At 38.7% G+C, this 22,973-nt stretch overlaps 1 protein-coding gene across 4 annotated transcripts in view; it reads right to left on the bottom strand.

Moving 5' to 3' along the window:
- The window catches only part of kaznb (kazrin, periplakin interacting protein b), a 173,117-nt gene extending 162,174 nt beyond the window's left edge, over nucleotides 1–10,943 (bottom strand). For all 4 annotated transcript variants that reach the window (XR_004337056.1, XM_032549043.1, XM_032549046.1 and 1 more), the window contains exon 1: nucleotides 10,747–10,943. Coding sequence is in view for 3 of the 4 variants with exons in the window: in XM_032549043.1 (XP_032404934.1) it covers nucleotides 10,747–10,822 (76 nt within the window). In the remaining variant the exon portion in view is untranslated. The remainder of the gene's footprint in view (nucleotides 1–10,746) is intronic.
- Nucleotides 10,944–22,973: the final 12,030 nt, after the last annotated feature.

Raw genomic sequence — 22,973 nt, 5'->3', positions numbered from 1 at the left:
CACTGTGGTCCGGCGGAGCAGAACGGTGACTCCAGGTCGCTCTGGGAGCCGAACTCCGGCCGTGACTGGAGCGGAGGCTGAGCTGGCAGGGATTAGTGCAGACGCAGTGATCGAACACATGAGGCTTGTTTTATGTAGATGTTTAGCCTCAAGAACTTTGAGTTGCCGCAGGCAGTTGGAGAGAAAAAAGGAAAACTGCAAAGATGCTGCAAAAATTATAAGCTGAGCTGGTGAACAGTGTGAGCGGATGAATCCAAAAATAGATTTTTACTTTTATAGATAAGCTCGACTGCATATATCAGAGCAAACAAGTTTTATTTTGGGAAATGGGGCCGATATAGAAGGAAAGGTCACTGAATATACCAATCAAAAGACCCACACTGCAGAAACTAATTCTTACATTTGATTTAAGTCAATACCTCTTGAATGTAGATTAAAAATAAATAAATACTAGTTCCACTGGCAGATTATTTCACTTATAACATGAAAAATGTCTAGATATACGTAAAAAGTTCTGACAGTGGAACTAGCACTTTTAAAATAAATATTCAATAATTATTTACTGAAAACAAGCAAGTTCAAAGTAACAAATATTAAAATATTTGAACCAAAAACTAGATGAAAATACTTGGTTAGTTTTTGTGTTTTGCAGTGTGGCATAGATTGATTTTTTTTGTCTGCCGTTTTCATATGAAACACTGCAAAAACACCAAATCTTAACAAGTATTTTTGTTTAGTTTCTGGCTCAAATATCTTAGTTCACGTGAAATAAAACAAAACTAGCTCACAAGTAACTTTTCAGCAAGAATAGGAAACTGGTTTCAAGTAATTAATCCCTTAATGAAAATATTATTCACCTAAGTGAAATAATCCAGTATAACTAGGCCACTTTTATCAATATTAATGAATTACTGACTTAAAATAGGCTCATATCGCTTGCTGAAAAGTTGCACTTTAGTTTTTTCTCATTTCTTGTAATAAGATATTTGCACCAGAAACTAGACTAAAAATACTTGGTAAGATTTGGTTTTCTGCAGTGATGAAAATATGAGGCCTGGGCTGATTGACACACAGGCAGAAAGCAGTGGGCTATGAAGAACAAAGACATGACAAAGCACAAATTAATAAGATGAGAATGACAATATGGAGAAGAAAAAGAAAAAGTCTCATCTCTTTAAGTTTCTCTGCCAAATAAACTTTTTTTAAAATCCAAAACCTGTTGTTCTTAGAGGAACTAAATTTATCTCTTAGAGGAAGTTTAAAAACAAACAACAAAATCTTCCAAACTACTTAAATATCTATAAAATGACCAATTATAGATATAGCATAAGATAGCCATTCAGAAATTAAAAAGGAAATTGAGTTTATTCCTGTCAGGAGGCAGCGAGAGCCAGAGTCTCAGCTTCCAGCAGAAAATGTCACATTTTGAACCAGGACTTTTGAACATTTAGCTGAACCCTGCAGTGAATTTCTTGAACTCCTCACAACTGCAAAGCAAAGGATTTCCACCCAGCTTGCCTGAATGGACTTTCATCCATTCAGGCAGAGCCTTGATTTCTTTTTGGTTACATGAGAGCTTTCATATTCTGGAGGTTATGGCAGCCTGGTGCCTGACAGGAGTTTTTAACCTCTGGGTTCCTGTTTTGCTAAAATGAATCCTGTTTGCTAAGGTCAGAAAAATGAGAGACAGATTTTTTTCTATGTTCAAAATCCAGCATCTTTTTTATTACTTGTTGCCTTGCCTTTAAAAGGTAAGACTTGAGCCAAACGTTTTGGTTTTCCTTCCAGACGTTTCTCACAGTAGCTTGTTGTTTTGTGAATTATGTAGCAAACAGAGGATAAAGAGAAGCGACCAGCTTCCGATCAGCAATCGACGGCTGCATGTGCATCAACACAGAAATTTAAACAACAAAACGGACTTTTTTACATTTTCTCCACACAGAAGTTTTGCCAAGTACGGAGCTCCATAGGGGACATTTCCTTTTGCTTTCTCTCGCAATAAATTAGCGAAAACATCCAGGTCTATTTTGTATAGAATTACTGTGAAAACAAATGTAAATTTGAAATTGTACAAATGCACACGTTTAAAGAACCTCAGTGAAAACGTTTACACATTCCTCATGCTTTGGTGCAGAACCAGGTTGATATTAGATTTATTACTGCTTTCTCATGTTTGTTTGTGTAAGGTGGAGCTGGGACTGCGCATAAAAATGGCTCTTTATTAAATATTCAAACTACCAACAATGAAAAAGATACAATCAAAGCTGCCAGATGACTTCACTGTGAAAATAACAACAATAGTCCAAATGGTTTGGATGTTTTTTCTCTCTTCTCCTTCTTACAGAAAGTTTCTGTGTATGTCTAAGGAATGGAAAGAGACAGAAAGCAATAATTGGGCTGTTTTGCTTAATTGCACATCAGTTTGAGGAGAGTTTGTATCCTAAAGAATATAAAAACTTCAGATATCTGAGATATTAACATACATGGAAAAATATTTTATTGTAATAGAAAGACTTTCAGTTTTCAAGAAGTGAAAGAGAACACAACCTATTGCGAGGGAACACAAAAGTTTTGAGGGAGAATGCAAAAAAAAAAAAAAAAAATGTCCCCATGTCCCTTACAGGCCTCCGTAGCCAAAGAACCACGTTTGTTTTTGTTGAGCATTCTCTTATTCTCTGGCGATCGTCTCCTCACATCCGGCTTGGTGAGCATCAGATTGTTGCTCACCAAGCGAGTTTGTTCCCACATTTAGCAACTTTACAGATTCCTCTCAAGCAACTTTTTTTCAGCGTTATTAGACTTTGGTGACAAAACAGGGAAGCACCGACAGTACTAAAGTTACAGTGAGCAGTGAGCGCTGCTGTGAGCCCCTCCCACTTCTAAACAGGGGTGTCCAAAGTCTGGCACTGGGGCCATTTGTGGACCTTGTACTGGTTCTGTGCAGCTCTCAAGTCCAGTTCAAGAATGATTCAAATTTGGCCTGTCCAGCACATGTGGTTGATGCAGATGGAGACTTTTATTTCTAATCAAGGTAAAATTGTAAGCAATATAATTATCTTACAATGGAAAATGTTGAGTTCAACTCAAAGTTTTTTTTTATAGCCAATCTTCTATTATACGTAGAACCACATTTATCCAGAGACATTTAGTGAAAAGCTCACTTTCTGAACCCAAATCAGCTTTTATTTAGTTTCCTGGCTAAATCTAGCAAGCGTTTTGAAAGAAATCCTGTTCATACAACTGGATAATAAATCTGTTCATTAGAGCCTAAAATATTTTGAAAGCAACCTGTATTAATTTTGCTTTTAATTTTCTTTTAATACACATGCAAAATCCTTTTCAAATTTTTTATCTACAATGAATAAGATCCCACAAAAAAATAAATAAATTGGACTACTTTCCTTTACCTTTTCATTTTCTTGGCCCGCTTTTACTTTTAACTCAACAATTTTGGCCCATGTGTAAAACATTTTGGACTAAAATAAATCCCTGCTTTTGATTCACTCAGCTTCAGTCAATGATTCACCTCCTGCACTGTGTGATGAGTTAAATTTGATATTATTCAAAACCGATTTATGCGCTACACTATTTATATCATTAAAATCACACTATTAAGTTATTTCATAGAGTTTATTTGTCGTCTAAATCAGTATTTTTAATCACTTTTGCCTTGCCAAAGTAGATATTCCTTTATTCTTCTGCCAGATATGCAAATGAGGTGATGATGACTTCCAGCGACTTTTAAAACAGCTAATATCCATTTTTCTTGCTGATGGGGGAAGAAGGGAGCGGGAGATCGACAGGCGGATTGGCGCAGCGTCTGCTGTCAAGCGGGCGCTGTACCGGTCCGTCGTGGTGAAGAGAGAGCTGAGCCAAAAAGCGAAGCTCTCGATTTACCGGTCGATCTACGTTCCCACCCTCATCTATGGTCATGAGCTTTGGGTCATGACCGAAAGAACGAGATCGCGGATACAAGCGGCCGAAATGGGTTTCCTCCGTAGGGTGGCTGGGCTCTCCCTTAGAGATAGGGTGAGAAGCTCAGTCATCCGGGAGGGACTCAGAGTAGAGCCGCTGCTCCTTCGCATCGAGAGGAGCCAGTTGAGGTGGCTCGGGCATCTGGTCAGGATGCCTCCTAGACGCCTCCCTGGTGAGGTGTTCCGGGCACGTCCCACCGGGAGGAGGCCCCGGGGAAGACCCAGGACACGCTGGAGGGACTATGTCTCTCGGCTGGCCTGGGAACGCCTCGGGATTCCCCCGGAGGAGCTAGAAGAAGTGGCTGGGGAGAGGGAAGTCTGGGCCTCCCTTCTGAAGCTGCTACCCCCGCGACCCGACCTCGGATAAGCGGAAGAAGATGGATGGATGGATGGATGGATGGATGGATGGATGAGTTGGCAGCAGTGCAGAGAGCGGGTTAGGTAGCATCCGAGCCTCAGGTTGTACAGTGGGAGAACACGATTCGTGAGCTGTGAATTATTGAACCCTGCGATGTAGTCGAACAGTTTGGGCTGGAGCTGAATACAGCTGCTGAAAATATCTGGCAGTGAATGACCAGATTAACAGGACAAAGGCTGGACATTCCCATGCAGCTTAAACTTGCTTAAAAATGCATGAACAGATGAATGTAGCACCGTCTCACATTCAGAGTCGGGGAGGTTCACATGATTTCCTTAAGTTTCTCTATAATTTCACACAGTGAAGCCGTTCGAGGTTTTCCCCTAAAAATGCATCCACAGGTTTTCCTCCGTTGATGAATTAACCTCTCAGAAACTTACACAGCTATGGCATCGACGTTTTGACTTTCATAGTTTGTTTGGTACAGTTATCTTTGTACAGACAAATGTGTAAACCAGGAAAGAAAGAAATAATTTATGACCTTCAGTACGAGTCAAAATTAACAGAGAAAGTGACTCTGTGAACTTAAAGCACAACTGAAAGACAGAAGAAGAGTTTTGTTGACCGCTTTTGCTTTTGATAGTCATGTTTTTTTTATTATTTTATAATCTGGTGCTTTTAAGATGAAAGAAATCGATTTTTATGATTAAATGTAAATGTTGGTACTTATAAAACCTCTATTTTTAAAAAGTTTCCTCTTTAAAGAGAGACTAGAGCTCAACAAGATATTTCATCTGGTTAAATAATAATAATAATAATAATTATTATTATTATTATTATTATTAAAAAACGGTTTCACATTGTTCTGGCTTTCAGCAAATAAAAATAATTTTGTTAATCCCAAGTGTCCTAAACAATAAAAAGTCAGTCTGACAGTGATACAAAGTGAGAGAAAATGTCTTTTTTCTATATTATATCTCATTCAACTGTTCATATAGATTATTGTCCAAAACCTTTTCTTCAAACATGATTAAGTGCCTTTAGTCACAGAACTATCTGATGAAATCTCCCAAATTTGTTGCTTTTTTTTTTTTTATCTCTGCAGCTTTTCAAGATGTTTTTGTCCTTTTAGAATCATATCTAGTCAATGTAAAGGCTGTTATAACTTCAGCATATAAACAACTCTCTCTATATATATATATAGATATTTATTTTTTGCGAACATGCTCTTTAACACACATGCTCCTAGATTTAAAGCCTCTTTGACGAGCAGCCTGTCTTTCTGAGCGTTTCTGCTATTCTTTCAGATCTTGTCTTTATGTCCACATCTCTTAATGTCCTTTCAGGCAGTAAAAAGGTACAAAGCTTTTATATCTTTTTATAGCCTGCTCTTGCTTCTTTGGACATCAATTTGCTTCATTTTTAGATCCAAACACGGTTGCTACGAGAAGTCTGACGTGGTCTAGTGTTTTCACAAGCTTAGAAGAAGCTTCATTAGCAGTCCACAATTATCACCAACTGGAAATATCTGAGCACAATTCTTCAACTTCTTTCCTGCTGGACCTGATTAATCAGAGTCAAAGGTGATTAAAGATCATTGATCATGTTTGAAGGAAGGAATCTGAAACACCAACAACACCAGCCTTGGTTTTATAGTAAAAACCGAGGTGCAAAAGTAAATTTGACACCATTACCAATACTACTACTTAGGGATGTGCGATATGGGATAAAATTCATATCATATTGTGATGGGTGGCAGTAACAATATATATGATGTACATAAAACTTACAATAGAAACTAAAACAATCACATACTAATTGAGTGGAATGTATCTAGTTGTATGCGTTAAAACTCGTTTAACACTCGTTTTTGTGGATGTTGTAGTTCGTAATGTTTAACTTTTTTATGTTGCTGCCTATTACTGGCAATGATGGGCAGCAGCTGAATCTCAATGGTGGCCACCTGGTTAAATCAAATTTAAATACATAAATGAAAAATATATCCCTATATAGAAACACAATCACTTTAATGTAATGAATGTCAGTGCTAAATCAGGCTTTTTGTTCCCAGTGTTGTGACTGGAACTTGTAGTTAGCTGCGTTGCTGGTATTCAGCTAAATACATTCTTTGTTTACTGTTTAACCCTCCTGTGGTCTTCAGAGACGGGGTCATTTGGATCGGACTCTGTGCACAGTCCGGTGAGGTCTCTATCATAGGTCAAATTTCTATCATTTCTACCGTATATATCGCACATTCCTACTACTATTAAAAACTACTTCATGACCCAAATAAATTACAATTTCACTTAAATAAAATATAATTATCTACTTCTAAATACACAACCATCCTTTAGAAAAATAAAGTACTTTTATTCCCACTGGAGTATAATTCTCATGTTATTGGCTGAACCACTGTGACCGTCAGCTATAGACTAATGAGAAGCTGTACTAGTTCCATCCATCCATCCATCTTCTTCCGCTTATCCGAGGTCGGGTCGCGGGGGTAGCAGCTTCAGAAGGGAGGCCCAGACTTCCCTCTCCCCAGCCACTTCTTCTAGCTCCTCCGGGGGAATCCCGAGGCGTTCCCAGGCCAGCCGAGAGACATAGTCTCTCCAGCGTGTCCTGGGTCTTCCCCGGGGCCTCCTCCCGGTGGGACGTGCCCGGAACACCTCACCAGGGAGGCGTCCAGGAGGCATCCTGACCAGATGCCCGAGCCACCTCAACTGGCTCCTCTCGATGCGAAGGAGCAGCGGCTCTACTCTGAGTCCCTCCCGGATGACTGAGCTTCTCACCCTATCTCTAAGGGAGAGCCCAGCCACCCTACGGAGGAAACCCATTTCGGCCGCTTGTATCCGCGATCTCGTTCTTTCGGTCATGACCCAAAGCTCATGACCATAGATGAGGTCATCTCTTCATTCATTATGATCCTTCAATAGAAACATTTGGTTCATACAAAATAAAGATCTGTGCATTTCCCAGGTACTATTATATATTTGAACTGTTCAAACTATTTCCACACAAATCTTGACAGGGTCGCCGTCTCTATTTAGCAAGCAAACATGAAAACAGAAGCAGAAATAAATCAGCGGCACTCCATAAAAATCCTCATTTTCAAAAACTGCTTCCAGCATTTGGTCCGTCTGAAGCAGAATTTTAATCAGGGCCCAGCAACGCTTCAATTCAAGCCTGCTCTCATGAACACAGCATTAAGCCTTCAGATATGTTTAAACAAAGTGCATTATTTATAAAAGGCCGCTCTGAAGCAAAAAGAGGGTTAAGAACTTAGCAGAGACAACAATCCACTGCAGCACCAATCCAGTTTATCTCCTCTAACATGGAGCGTAGTCACAAATCCTAGCGGATGAAGTCCTTCGGTGATAAATGTGTCAAGATACTTTCTGAAATGTTTTCCAAAATAATTGCTGTTTCCAATATTAGCTACTCGGCTGGATTCTTGTCTGCAATACTAGCTTTGAACCAGAACTGTTTCTCTCCAGGTAGTAATGATGAGGAATACAGGAAATTAAAACTGATACAACAAAGTGTGTGTGTGCGGTGCAACACAAACGCCAGGATCATTGTGATGTTTCTGCCTCCTCATTAACCAGCGTGAGGAGGAAACACTTTGCTTGTCTGGCTGAGCTCTGAAAATAAGGAACTGACCAAATCTTTTAAAAGAAAAATACTTGAGGAAATTTATTTGTGTCTACACTTCTGGCACTGTTGCATCTGTAGATAAGACATTTTTTGTTCCAGTTAAATCTGCAGTCTGTAACTTTCATAAAAAATGTGTTTCTTACATATTTGTTTAAACTATTACCATGTCGTGACAATATGAGACAGATAATCTGGAAAAAAAAAAAAAATCAAGTTTCTCTGCCTTCTCCCTAAGGTCCTGCTGTCATCTGAAGAAACACACGGCTCTTGCAGAAACAGCTATTCAGAGCTGCAGTAAATAACTTTTACAAAAATATGTTTCTTACATATTTGTTAAAACTGTCACCATGTTGTGACAGTGTAATATGAGACAGATAATCTGAAAACATTATAAAAAGGAGGTGAAATGCTCGACCTCATCCCAGTGTTAATATTACCATTTGAAGAAACGTACTGCTCCCAATCAAAAACAACCAATCAGACCCAGGAGGAGGGTCTTAGCGTTGCCAATCAATCTCATAGATGCACTTCTCACGCCCTCCCTCCTCCTCCTTCCACACAGACAGCCCGCCATGAATGCTAAGACAATTTCTTTAAGGTGTTTCGCGCCATTAGCACATTTAGCAGCAAGTACATGAGAATGATTGACAGCACTAAGACCTTTCTCCTGGTTCTGATTTGTTGTTTTTGACCAAGAGCAGTGCATTTCTTCAGACAATAGTAAAAAAAAAAAATCTATCTTTTCACAGATTATCTCTCATGTTGCATTGTCACGACATGGAGACACATTGAACAAATATCCAACAAATATAGCTTTGTAAAAGTTACATACTGCAGCTTTAAATGGCTGCATATTCAGTATATTCTCTAAAATCTATAATTCTGACCATGTGCACTGCAGTCTAAGACAGTCTTAAATCTAATGGCTGAATTTCCTCAGCAACAAGTCGTTCAGCTCTGGAGAGGCCTGGTAAAGAGCCAGTCACTTGATTTAAGTCCACTGGAAAAGGGATGCATCTAAAAGTTGCAAAATTGAGGACTGGACTTAAGGACGTCTGATTTAATAATCACCCCAAGGTATTTCCTTAAACACTGCATATTAGTCCAAGCTTAAAATGTGCTTATATACTTTATGATGCACTATGATTCATCCATTTACTACACCTGCTAATCCAGAGTCGAAGTATTAATGCTGGCATTTAATCCTGATACCGTTAGAATAAAAGGTTGATTTGAGTTTATACAAAGTTGTTAAATATTATTACTAGAAAATAGTCACAAATATAGCTTAACAGAGATTTTATGCTCTGAAAGCCGTCCTGACAATGAAACACAAGCTAATATGCTCGGTCTGCCTCTCATAAGCCGACTGCATCACCTCCAGAAATATCAACATCATGCATAAGAAATGCTACAAAAGCTGTTTTATTTTTCTGTTTCATTCAAATACCATAAATCTGCATTGTAAATGTAGGCTACGATAAGGTGTAGTATGATACTCTGTGCGGTTTATATTGCATGACAACACAATGTGATATGGTATAGTAGTACAATATGATACATTATTGACATAAAACACTAAATTTAGACAATAAATTGTCCCAAAAGCTATTGCAATAAAGGATAATAATGTTGAGACCTTTTTCCAAGTAGAATAATGGCATAATAATGCAAGAATACATTCTCAAAGATCAATAAACTTTAAGTTCAAAGTGCTAACTTTAACATTTAACACTGGAACTGCAGGACATTTTAAAGATCTAAAATAAATAAACAAAATTTTCTTTGAAAAAAGGGCTTGTTGAAACCAAAGCACCAGACTGAAGACTTTTGTCATCCAGTTTTTGGTAGAAAAACAGAGAAGAGATTAATCATGGAAATGAAAATTACTGAGCTCTTTTTCATTTACAATGCAATTAATTGATTTATTGATTATTATGACAGGCCTAACATTACGTATATATCAATGCAGTGTAAGACGCTACATGATGGTACAATATTATAAAATGTGCTTTATTGTTCTCTTGTAAAATCTAGTTTTGATTCAGTGGTTTCCCAGTTGCTGCCTTCACAAAGCAGCCAAAATATATCATAATAGCAAACTTAAACATTTCATACGTAATAAAAGGGATAAAAAGGAATAACTTTAGCCTAACAGCATCAGGAGCCCAGAAGATCCTGCACAACCATTAGAGAAACTAAATGAAAACATACCAGGTAGAATATCAATCAGAGCTGAACATGGATCTGAAAATACGGAACAGAAACACAATCATTTAACCCCCTCGCTTTATAAATTATTTGGTATTTTAAAAAAACATTGCATCAGATAAGTTTTCTTCCAATTTTTGTGCGTTAACTTTTATTTCAAATAAATCTCAGGCTGGCTGAGTTAGCGTCACAAATGTAGCTCAGCTCCTGACAGCAAACAGAAATGCTCTGAATACACCAAGACGCTCAACCTGCCTCTCATAAACTTACTGCCGACATCATCAACAGCAACCACTCAAAACTTAAGATGATCCTCTCCCTAATCATCCAACCACAACTGCTTCTGTTTTCCTCATCCTATTGTAAACCGGTTCTGTGACATGTTTTACAAACGCTTGTTGCACAACATCAAGATCACTCTAAAAAGGAAAAACTGCAACAACAAGCCAAAAAGAGAAGAGAAACTGGATCAACAAAAGGTGGAGAGCAGATACTGACACATGATACATGCAGCTTTTATCAGGAGGCGTGTTTCCTGTCACTTACTGGCTTGCATGAGCTGCCCCTGGCGTCCAAACACCTGGGAGAAGGTGGCATGGCTGCAGGTGAGGGTGTCCTCCATGGCAGTCCCACTTGCTGAGGAGCCAGAAATAGAGAGCGGAGAGATAAAGGAAGGTCAGGCAGACTGCGTCACTCCAAGATCGGTGAAAGGAGGGAAAGTGGAGAGCAGAGAACAAAAGAGGAAGAGGGAGAAGGCTGATGCTTGCCTTGCGCTGCTGTGTGATGTCTGGTGACAACTGCACTCCTGTGGAGCTGTCCTGCTGCTGCGGATGGGGAGTGAAATACAGCTCCTCGCTGCACACCAGTACGAACAGAGCTGCTCGCCCGCACTGATAGGTGGTGGTGGTGGGTGTGTGTGTGGGGTGTGTGTGTGTGTGTGTGCTGGGCTGGATCCTCGTCAGCATGTAAGTAGGCGTGCAGGAGAGAAAGTTCTCTACTGAGAGCATCTCAGAGGACAGGTAGCAGAGCTAGAGGCGAACTCTGATCGTGTTCATCTTCATCCATACAGATCGACCATCCTCCACGGTCAGGCGGCGTTGGACGGAAAGAAACAGCAGCTTCTACCAGGTAAAAAAAAAAAAAAAAAGTTAATCCAGCAAGAGCTGACTCTGAAGGAAACAGCTGTATGAATAAGGATGAGAACAATTAATCGACTTACGATCAATTGGTTTACTAAGCTACATTCACACTGCAGCCTTTAGTGACCCAATTCCGATTTTTTTTTTTTCCCCTTAATGCGACCTGTATCCGATCTTTTCATGACAATCTGAACAGCACAGGTCAGATTCTTTTCGAATACGACCCAGTCCACTTGGATATCCGATACATATCCGATTCAAATGTGACCTAAAGCCAAGGCCGCACTGAACGTCACTGATACTCGACAAACGTCACTTTTCTGCGCCCTCACACGCGCAAGCGGGAAGAAAAACAACAATCATGGCGGCCAGTAATGAGGATTAAGTTGTTAAAGTGCTGCTCCGGTCGACAACATCTTCAAAATCGCAAGCTATGCTCCGCCGTTAGCATCCACGTTTACTTCCGCAAACACTGACCACTACTTCTTTATGGCGGTTGGAAAAACACTGAGCACGCGCTCTATATGTGACGTCATTGCGCCCTCTACTGCGCATGCGGGACACTTTCAGGTCGTTTGCAGTTCACACCGGAGATCACATACAAGTCATATGTGACTTGTATGTGTGAACGAGCACGAAAAAAAAAATCAGATTTGACAAAAAGTCGGAATTGGGTCACTTTAGGCTGCAGTATTAAAGCAGCATAATAACATCCGCTTCTTTTATCGACTTTGTGTTGCAGTTTGGCCGTCACCCAGCAGAGGGCGCCACTCGTCATCGTTGAGCGGAGCCAGAAACATGATAGTCGAAAATGTTACCTTCCCGGTCAAATAAAATCTTGCTTCCAGCGGCTTTCTCCTCTTCACTGGGATTCTCTCCATTTGATTTTAGGGCGGGCCAATCAGCGAACTGAAGGAGAACAATGACGTCGATTTATTTATTTATTTTTGCTTTGTTTTGTTTTATAATTGTAGTCTGTCTGTAGTTTTAGCAAAGGCTAGAGAGCGAAGCCGTTCAATCCGCGTCGGCTACGTTTCCAAATATTTAATATTAACAGCCGCCTGGTTCGGATTGACCCTTATCTTTAGCATACCAATTTAAAAAAAATTAAAATCTATGATAATAAGAACAGTACAGAAACAAAGATGGTGAACCGAAAACATAGTGGGAAAGAGAAATAATTCAATCAGAGTCCAGAGTGGGAATTAACTTCATACGGTTCTGTTTTGAAATATAAACACTGGACAAGCGCTTAAAGTTTAATCTTTGATTTTTTCTATTCAGCAACTTTAGAGGTTCTTGTTATACTTTATAAATATGTCTAAGTTTAATAATGTGAGAAAACCCACATTTTCAGTTTATTCTGTTAGCATACAACTGACATAAAATAATGTTAAAATTTAATGATGTTTTTTAAAATTCAGCATATTGTGAATAATGTAACTATGTTATGGAAAGATGGTCTATCTTGATACAAGAGAAAACTCAGCCGATTAACAACTAATCATTAGCTGATTGATAAACTCAATCTACTTTAGATTAACTCAATAATTGATTCCTCACATTCCTAGCATGGACACACTTTTATTTTATGATCTAGGTTTTCTCCCCTCCCCCTTCTTTCCAGACCTCATTTGCTTTGCCTCAGCAGTAACATTTCACTCTCTCTCCCCTCACATCTCTATCACTACCCCAACCCCGCCCCATGCAAATCCCCACGATCCATCTCAAAGCTCGGGCCGCTGCTGGGAAACAGACTCCAGGCAAACTGGAGCGCTTCATCTTTCCCTCCACCTCAATGCAGACGAGAATTTGGGGGGGGGGAAAACGGAGAAAGAACAAGTGGAGGAGTTGTATTAAAAGTGAAAGTAGGGCTTGTACAGCTGGTAGTTTCCAGAGGCTTCAACATGAAAAGACATTGCAGAAAAGTGCTGAGTATAAAATAAAAATCAGCTCCTCCTTGGCTCCACTGGAAATACAACCCTTGTGAACACGCCTCAGTATGCAGGGAAGCAGCTGTGGAGATCATGAGGCAGATTTCCACAAGCTGCAACGTAGAGGAAGATGAGCGTGTTTTAGCAATAATCTACATCCTCAGATAACCTCTCCGACCGTGAAAGACCCGATTATTTATTCTAGTTTAACTTTCCCCGTTTTGTGAATTCACATTCACAAACTAGCAGAGGTGGTAGAGTACCCAAAAAATGTACTCAAGTAGGAGTAGCACAACTTCAACATACATTTAGTAGAGTAAAAGTAAGAAGTATCTACTCAAGAAACTACTCAAGAGTAAAAAAAATTTATTTGGTAAACATGCGACTCAAGTGCAATTTTTGGCAGTAAGTCCCTAATCTAACAGCTGGTTTACAGGCAGTTTCTTCCCATGCAGGGAAACCCAGGAACGTCACGGAGCCGTCTCCCACTCCACGGCTCAGCAGCGTGAACACACCAGGGATCACTTCCTCAAATCCAGACCTCTTGTTTTGAAATAAACCGGCAGTTCGCTCCGCACACCAAAACCCACAGAACTCAAACTTTGCAACAGAATCACAGTTTGTCATTAAATAACAGTAATGGGTTTTCAGATTGACTGAATGTCTCTCGGAATGGGGCTGCATACAAAATACAACTAAAAACTGCAAAATGCAAAGATCAACCCAGACATTTCTGAAACAATGACAAATCTCAACTCCCATCTCCAAGTCTGCGAGACTAATGCCCAGCAGAATAAAACTCCTCTCCGTCTTCATCAGCTTTAATGTTATTCTCTTTGAACAGGAAACAGGGGCGCAGGGAGCTGTTTTTGGAGGCTCTGTATTGTCACATATGAGCAACTGCCACTGCAGCTTCTGTCTCTGTTTGCTATGTGTGTTTTTTTGCAGTAAACAAATTATATTTTGTATATTTAAATCCCCCACAAGTCAGTGGGTTGCAGGTTTTCTACTTTATACTCTGTATTCTGTTGCATGAAATAGTAAAACGCTACAGGTCAAATTTTCCAGAGGTTATTCAAGATTTATGAGCTGTTTGACAATTATTATCTGTTTAAGTATCATCCATGCTACCAGGCATTTTGAGAAAAGGAGAGTACGTAAAAATGTAAAAATGTAATTTTTTTTGAATGTATTATGTAGAAGACAAATTGTAGGTTTTAGTGAGTAATAAAATTCAGATTTTTTTCTCTTTTTTGTAGGTTATGACATGTCAATATCTTACCTGCAGCAGATTTATCTCCTGTTCTTTCTACGTGCTCAGACTGTAGTTGGTGTTACCTGTAACTTTTCCAACTCAGAAGAGATTTTCAGATATTTGCAAGTTAAATAAGGAAGTGAGTCAATTACAATAAACTGTGATGTGAATCTATAACATCTCATCGCACAGTTGTGAATCTGACTTTCATTTCATTTTCACGGTTTAGAAGGACAAGAAGCCAAAGGAAAATACTGCTCTGGCATCAGCTTACCACACATTTGCTGCTGTAGTGAACACAACGACCAGACGAGTCAGACTGCTACAGATTTTACTGCAACCTAAATAATTCAGCAGGTACAGCAAATGGATGGATAGATAATTACCTGACCTCTTGGGGGCACCCACTAAAAATTATTTCAGAGGCAGACACAGTCAGTAGGTTCTTAAACATAAAAAACAAAACAAAATGATATAACTATAACTGCAAAAGTATTGAATCTCATCCTGATGCAGCAGAACACTGTGAACTTCACACTCTTGATCCTAATAGACGTTCACTATTCAGAACTGAGGTGCATCAAAAGTAACTTATACTTCATTTAGGGGATAAGTCTTGATGTTCCTTAAAACTTCCTCCTGTTAGGAGCCATGCCTATGTGTTTTTTAACAAACCACATGTGTCAAGAGATGGAACTGGGTGGTGTGGTGGCGCAGGGGTTAAGCACAACCCACATAAGGAGGCCTTAGTACTCGATTTGTTTGTCGCAGGTTCGATTCCAGGCTTGGTGACCTTTGCTGCATGTCTTCCCCCTTCTCTCATTACCCACTTTCCTGTCAATTCACTATCAAATAAAGGCTGCTAGAAACAAAACTTGTTTTCTATTTTTTAAAGAGAGATGAAACTGTGTGTCAGCAGCTTAAATATATAAAAAAAAAAAAAGGTTTGGTGGTGATATGCATAAACGTATATCAGCAACTAAATATACAAAAGAATATGTTTTCTAACCAGAAAAGAGACAGAATTAAAAAGGTTCTGACCATTTAGTAAAGCAACGGCTACCCAGTACTAAGATTTGCCTTCATTTATGCATTTAAACAACTTCACAAAGAACAGATGGAAGCCATTCCCATTGTTTTCATTTTTATATAATTGTTCAAACAAAACCAGACACCTTCATGTATCGTTTAACCAATCAGGCAGGTAAATGTTCACATTTCCTTCCTGTTACCTTGGAAGATTTCTGCTGATTTTCTAGTGGAGTAACAAAATGAAGCAGGCTGTTTGAGGTTTAGCTAAAAACACACACAGGTGTTCCTCCATTTAGATCCAATGTTGGGAAATAACCAACATCAGAAACTTACAAGGCAATGACATCCTCGATTGGGCCTTTCTGAATAATTTAAAGGTGCAGTAACCTCAGTGCATGTAAACTCCTGATTTAGGGTGAAAAAAAGGTATCCATCCATCCTCTGTACACCCTTGTCCCTATTGGGGTCAGAGGGGGGCTGGTGTCTATCTCCAGCGAACGTTTCGGGCGAGAGGCAGGGGTCACCCTGGACAGGTCGCCAGACAGGACAAACAACCATGCACGCACAAACCTAGGGAGAATTTACAGAGACCAATTTACGTAACAGTCATGTGTTTGGACTGTGGGAGGAAGCCGGAGTACCCGGAGAGAACCCACGCATGTACAGGGAGAACATGCAAACTCCGTGCAGAAAGACTCCGGGCCAGGAATCGAACCCAGGACCTTCTTGCTGCAAGGCAACAGTGCTACCAACTGTTCCACTGTGCAGCCCTGTAAAAAGATAACTATAAAGATATCTTGGCATTTAGCGAAAATAAACAGTTTTAATAAACTTAACTGTTCTAAAACAGCAATAAAAAATAGCCTTATTTAATATCAGATATTGAGAATCATTTTTTTTTCATTTAGTGTATGTAAATTTCTGCTCCAGTTGTTTATAATACTACCATTAAATTTTTTCTGAGGGATGTCAATTTGTTTAGTTAACCAGACAGATTTCTGCCAAGCTAAAAATGTCACAGGCTGCTTTAACATTTATTTGCATATTTACATAGAAGTCTGGTTATTTATATAAGTGTGTGGTGAGTCAGTTTATAACAATAACCTTCCTGTTTGAAACTCCCTAACTGAAAATGCTGAGCGCATTCCTGCCAGAGTGTCTATATGAAGAAGAAGTGAAGCAGTGAAGCAATAACTTGCATGTTAGTTTTGGTTTTTCTGAATTTTCTCTGTCGCGTAATGACCTCTGAACAGAAACTCACCTAAAAAAAATCTGAATTTTCTTTTTCTTACTGACATAAATCATCAGTTTTACCCAAAATAATTAACAAAAGATTTATTTTTAGATTAAATATGTAGCTGTAAAGGTTTTCCTCTCCACACAAAGAGCTCTGTAAGTTGAGTTTGTGTCCTGTGAAGACCTTGCAGCGACAGTAAAAGTCAGCTTTTCATCTTTCCAGAAGGGGTCTCATCTTTGTGACAGTTTTAGCTGTGTGACTGGATCTGTGGATGGCGGTGTCAGCATGTTGCTGAGTCCATCCAGCACACGGGTCCCCTCTGAAATATTTGTGCAGACAGTTATGCCTCCCTCAGGAGAGTCTGTAACTCCCGCTCTCTTTCCTCCATCAAGTTAAAATTTCAATCCTTTCAATATTTACCTGCAAGGCTAATGACATTCCCATCGCTTTCTGCCGCCAAAGCCAAATCCCAGCTTTCACCAGTCGGGTTGTATTAACCTCAACTTCAGCGGCGTCTGACTGTAACGCAGGAAAGTAAACACGGTGAACATTTCACATGCCTGTCCTTCAGCAGAACGGGTCAGAGAAACAGTTTAAGTCCCTTCAGAAAGCCGAGTTTATTTCCGGTTAATCAACTCAAACAGACACGAGAAGACTGGATATTTAAGCAACAATGTTCTTCAAAGAAAGAAAACGAGAAATGGCTTTAAAGAATGTTTACAAATAAAAATCTGAAAAGTGTGGTGTGCTTTTATGTCCAAGCCCCTTCTATTGTGAGGCACATAAATAAATTATGTACAGAAGTCACCTTAATAAAAAATAAATGTGCAAATAATTTTTCAAATCAAATTAGAGCAAAATTTCTGGCCCAAATTTAAAACTTGAAACCTAGCAAAGCAAAACCACATGAACCCAACATCTCCGTCATGAAACATGGAGGTGGCAGCATCATTCTGTGGGGAAGCTGGTTCTAGTTGATGGAGATAAATACAGCAAAATCCAGGAAAAATACCTGTTAAAGGCTGGAAAAGACAAGAGTCTGTGTGGAGAATTCACATTACAGTCAGAGCTGAATGAAAGCATATGTTAGAATGGCCTAGTAAAAGTAAAAAGCTGAATACAACAAATAAGTTCTGTGTAAGTCTTTAGCTTGAACTATTCTTCAAAACAAATTAGCAAAGATGTCTCCTCTAAAGGTGCAAAGCTGGTGACACACAGCAAAGTTAATCCAAAGTGTCGAATACAAAGGCACACCACACTTTTCAGATTTTTAATTTTTAATTTTTTTGTAAGATATTATCTTAGTATTTACTCTTGTACAATATTTTCTGTTTAATCTATAAAAACAGATAAAATGCCCTTGGAGTTTTGGGATATGTTTTTGGATGTCTCACATGGAAGGACTAAAGTTTCGGGATAATTTATCTCATCTTCTGTGCACTTTGGAAGCAAATATGAGTTACATTTTAAATGATTATTTGTAATATTTTCTGAAGTCTTCTGTGTAAACATAACTTACTTCACATATACTGTTTTTAGTAGAAATAGAGGTAGATAACAAAAAGCTATGATGGCTTCCCTCCAGCAATAATCTATAGACGTCAATGTATAGTTTGATGAAAATCTTAAAAACTCTCCAAGCAGCCGAGCTGCAATAGTTAATCATCTCAATTAAATTGTTTTATGAAGCCATAAAGCGTGAAAAAAAACCTAATTAAATTTCACATTCTTGGAATGATTTCCCATTCTACGCATCACAATTGATGCCTGTAGATTTTTTACTCTTCCAAATCTTAAATCTGCTTCTCTGGCACATCGTGTCATTGAGTCAAGTCAGGCGCATAGAGTTGTGTGGAATTGCATTTTTATGAATAGAGCAGAAGCAATGTGCACAGCAATCAGGGGAGAGTGCAGCCATATTTCACCCTGACAGCATGAGTATGGTGTAGCACTCCTCCAACCGCACCGAACTCCCATAAACAACATCCGGCTATAAACTCCAGCATCACGTCAGCGGGGCCAAATAAACACGACTCCCTGTGAAAGACGAAAAATCCAGCCCTGCGGATCGAATCCGGCGTACAGAACGCATTCGTTTCATAGCCTCATCCATCAGCAGGATATGGATGCATGTGTTCAGTACACATCCAGTTTGTTTCCAGTGGTAAGACTCAGGTTTTTGGTACCAGGCAGCCGCTGTGCAGAGGGTTTGACAGAACATTAAAGGACTGACTGGATGAGATCTGACCCAAAAAGTAAACTCAGCCGGATCAGACGAGTGTGACATCACAGGAACGGAGGTGTTTTAGTTTTAGCCATCAAAATCTCCAGCGTGAGATTCTACACACACAGTTAACACTAGTGTTAAAGCTGCAGTATGAAATTTTTATTTAAAAAATGTTATATATATATTAAAACTATCACCATGTTGTGACTGTTTGTTATGAGAAAATCTGTGAAAAGATCAATCTCCTCCACTTCCTCTCTGAGCTGCTTCTGCCATCTGAAGAAATGCGACTGCGCCCGACCAAAAACAACCAATCAGTAGCCAGGGGGAGGGTCTTAGCGCTGTCAATCATCCTCACTGAATATGCTGGTAAATGTGCTAATAGTGGAGAATCAATTTACCAGTTCCTCCATCGTCACAGGTGACTATGCTAACTATCCTGAGCAGTCACCGAGAAAGTGATTGGATTAAAGGAGGCAGGCATCTTTCAAGCAGATATATTTTTGTAGGAAAAACTTAAGTCATCATAGATTGTAAACATAAAGATAGGCCTTGCGTTTTAGTCTTGCTAGAAGAAAGGTGGATAGATAATGTCCTAAACATTCTGGGTGATTTCTTTTATTTTTTCTGTCTACTGAAACTGTTTCAAGAGCAGTGACTGGATCACTTCTTTCTGTTTTCAGCCAAATGCTTCATTCTCTGTTTTTTAATCAAAGTTGCTCGTAGCAGAGTTTAAAAAATAAACATGCTAGAGTCTAGGCTGTTTATTTTTTCAGCCGTCTAGGTCCTAGACGGCTGAAAAGTAAAGCTGGCAGTTTTACTCTTGGTGATTATGTCCGATATAATTTTTACGTTCTGTTACTGCTGGATATCTACTCATGTTTAAAAGTTTTAACTTTCATGCAAGAGAATCCAGCTGTGATGTTTATGCATATTCCAGATTTACTGTTTTAATATCCTCTCACAGTCTTAAGTTTCCAAAAATGCTGCTCCCGTAGAGTCTCGCAAATATGCACAGCCTTACTGAATAATTTATACTGATTCATGGGCAAATAAAATTGCCCATGTGACATTTGCCAGCACATTTTTATAACTAAAATAGTTTTTTACAGTGATGTTATTTATCAAAATAGCAGCAGCCATAATATTTTATGATAAATTTTAATGCTAAGGCTAGTGCGCCTTAATTTTCTATTTTGGGTAATTATGTAAAACAAACTCCACTTTCCTTGAGCAGCTAATGTAATAAGAATTGATTTCTGAAGTGCTAGCCAAATAATCTCCTCATGAATCTTTCAACTGTGCAAACATTTACTCCTTATTTCTCTGCTGAGTCACAGAAAACTGCAGATAATAATTTATTGTAGTGCTTATGTCCTGTACATGCTGTTATTGTTTGTTACTATCATACTGACATTGAATACGGCTCTCAGTTACACTGTTTTTAAATGTTACATGTCTATTTGATGTTATTTCTATAGTCATATTACTTATTTTATAATTGCTGCTTTTAATTAGTACAACTATTTGATTCAGTTTAACTATGTAGTGCCAATTTACATCATGTAAAATGATAAAAAGTCGATTCAGTTCAATCATACATTTATTCCAACTGATCCCAGTTATCAAACAGCATGGCAAAAAAACCAAGTATTTTTGGTCTAGTTTCTAGTGCAAACATCTTAGTTCACTTGGAATATGACAAAACCAACTTCTAAGCACATTTTTAGCAAAATATAGAAGCTTGTTTCAAGTCAATAATTCCTTAATATTCATGAAAAATTACTGGTTCCACTGGCAGAATAATTCATTAATAACATGGGAAAATGTCTTGCTATAAGTGAAATAATTCACCAATGAAGCAAGTACTTTTCATCAGTATTAAGGAATTATTTACTTAAACAAGCTCTTAATGTTTCCCATCCTGCTGAAAAGTTTCCTGTAAGTTACTTTGTGTACTAAGATATTTCCACTAGAAACTACACACCAGTACTTGGTAATATTTTGTGTTTTTGCAGTGCGTGCGTCAAGTTCAGCTGGTTATTTGGCTAAAAAGATTGTGTCATGTCAGTAACTTACAGCATTCACCCGTCCTGGATGAGCATGAAGCGACAGGAGACAATCAGTTGCGTCGTGTTGTTGACTTTTCAGCAATCTGTCATACCGAGCATGCATGAAGAGACAGTGGGAAGGAAAAGCTCCTGACTCTGTGTTAATGACCATCAGGGGGGAAACAGAGAATACACACAAAAAGAGAAACAGTGATTCAGGAGTACCTTCAAATGTTAACGAAAAGTAAGAATTTAAAGGGGCAGCATCATATAAAATCTACTCTGTTGAATTTTGCATCGTGTTATTTCTTCATAAAAAACACACCTGGACATTTTCCCTAATTCTTTCTCCCATGACAACCATTCAGCTGTGCAAAAAGGACGGGTGGACCCCCACTCAGCTCCTTCAGACTAGCCAGCAGCAATTAGCAAACACCTGGTGGACCATCAGCTGAGTCTCATCATAGGAGCTACTTCTCAGTGCAGAGAGAGCGATGTTGTAATGACTTCCTGAAGTCAGAGTTTCAGAAAGAGGAGGAGTTTTTAAAGAGACAGACATCCAATTACAAAGTAAAAATGATGATTGATATACAGCTCTAGAAATAAACTAAGCCCACTGCATTGAACCCCGTTAAAAACCTCCTGGTTATTCCACTGAAATGTTGATTTCTGAACTCTTCCTGGGTTAAAACATTGGTATTGTTGTTAGTAAATGAATATTAACTTCTTTTCTTTGCGTTATTTGAGGTCTGAAAGCACTGGATCTTTTTCCTTATTTTGACCATTTCTCATTTTCTGTAAATAAATACTAAGTTTTTGCTTGGAATATCAGAGACATGTCAGTAGTTCATAGAATAAAAGAACAAAGTTCATTTTACTCAAACATATAGCTATAAAAAGTAAAATCAGAGAAACATTTTAAGTGTTCTCTTAATTTTTCCCAGAGCTGCACATTGTATTTCTTTAACAACTGAAGTCAACTAGTTACTTGATTGTGCTGTAAAATGGCACTATGTGCCCTGGAAAACATATAACTACTGGCCCTTTAATGCTACTGTCATTTACTTTAATGACAGTAGCAGCTTCTTTAGTGGAGAAACATGTTAACAGAGGAGCTGGGAAGCAGTTTTCCAGTCTGCAGATACAGTTATCTGCAGCAAATGTCCAGCCAAATAGCGTTGTCCAGAGGAGAGGCAGGGTTAATCACTGAACGACAGGGTCAGGTGTATCATCAACAGAGAAGGTTTTGGTGTTGGCAGCATTATGATCAGCTGATTCCTCCTCCAGGAAGGCGTCTACACAGAAAATCAAACCAGATGTTGCTTCTATGGAGAGAAGAAAACAGAAAACAACTCACTCTGCTAGGAACATATGGACCAATCAGGTGTATGAAGGAGGTTAATTATTAAACCTTTATAAATGAGGAGAAACTTAAAATCTATTCAGGATTTAACAGGTGAGGGGAAGCTAAAATAGGAGAAATATGTTTTCAGTTTTCATCAGAGCGTTTTGGATCAGCTGGAGGCTTTTAGCTGCTTTTTGTGGATTTCCTGACAGCAAACATTTACAGTCGTTCAGCCGTGAAGCAACAAAGTGTATTAATTTATCAGTGCCATTCCTGGACAGACTGTTTCTAATTCTGGCAACATAAAAAAAATGTGTTCTTCGTTACAAAATCATTTCTTTGTGCTGGGAATAATTTGTTTAGTATGTATCTACAGTTTAGTCCAATATTACTTATATTTTTTTATGGATTGAGTTAAAATTCAGCCAAGACGTTTGTTCCTGTAAGTGAAAAACAATTATCTGCTTATTTATTTTGTAGATCAATACACCTTTTTTGATTTTTGCTAGGCTAATATTTGTTTTATGTACACTAATTAGTGAATTTAAAAAAA

The sequence above is a fragment of the Xiphophorus hellerii genome, chromosome 20, assembly GCF_003331165.1.
Source record: "Xiphophorus hellerii strain 12219 chromosome 20, Xiphophorus_hellerii-4.1, whole genome shotgun sequence".
Taxonomy (NCBI): Eukaryota; Metazoa; Chordata; class Actinopteri; order Cyprinodontiformes; family Poeciliidae; genus Xiphophorus; species Xiphophorus hellerii.
The sequence above is the reverse complement of the archived record's forward strand: the minus strand, read 5'-3'. Positions and strand labels throughout refer to the sequence as shown.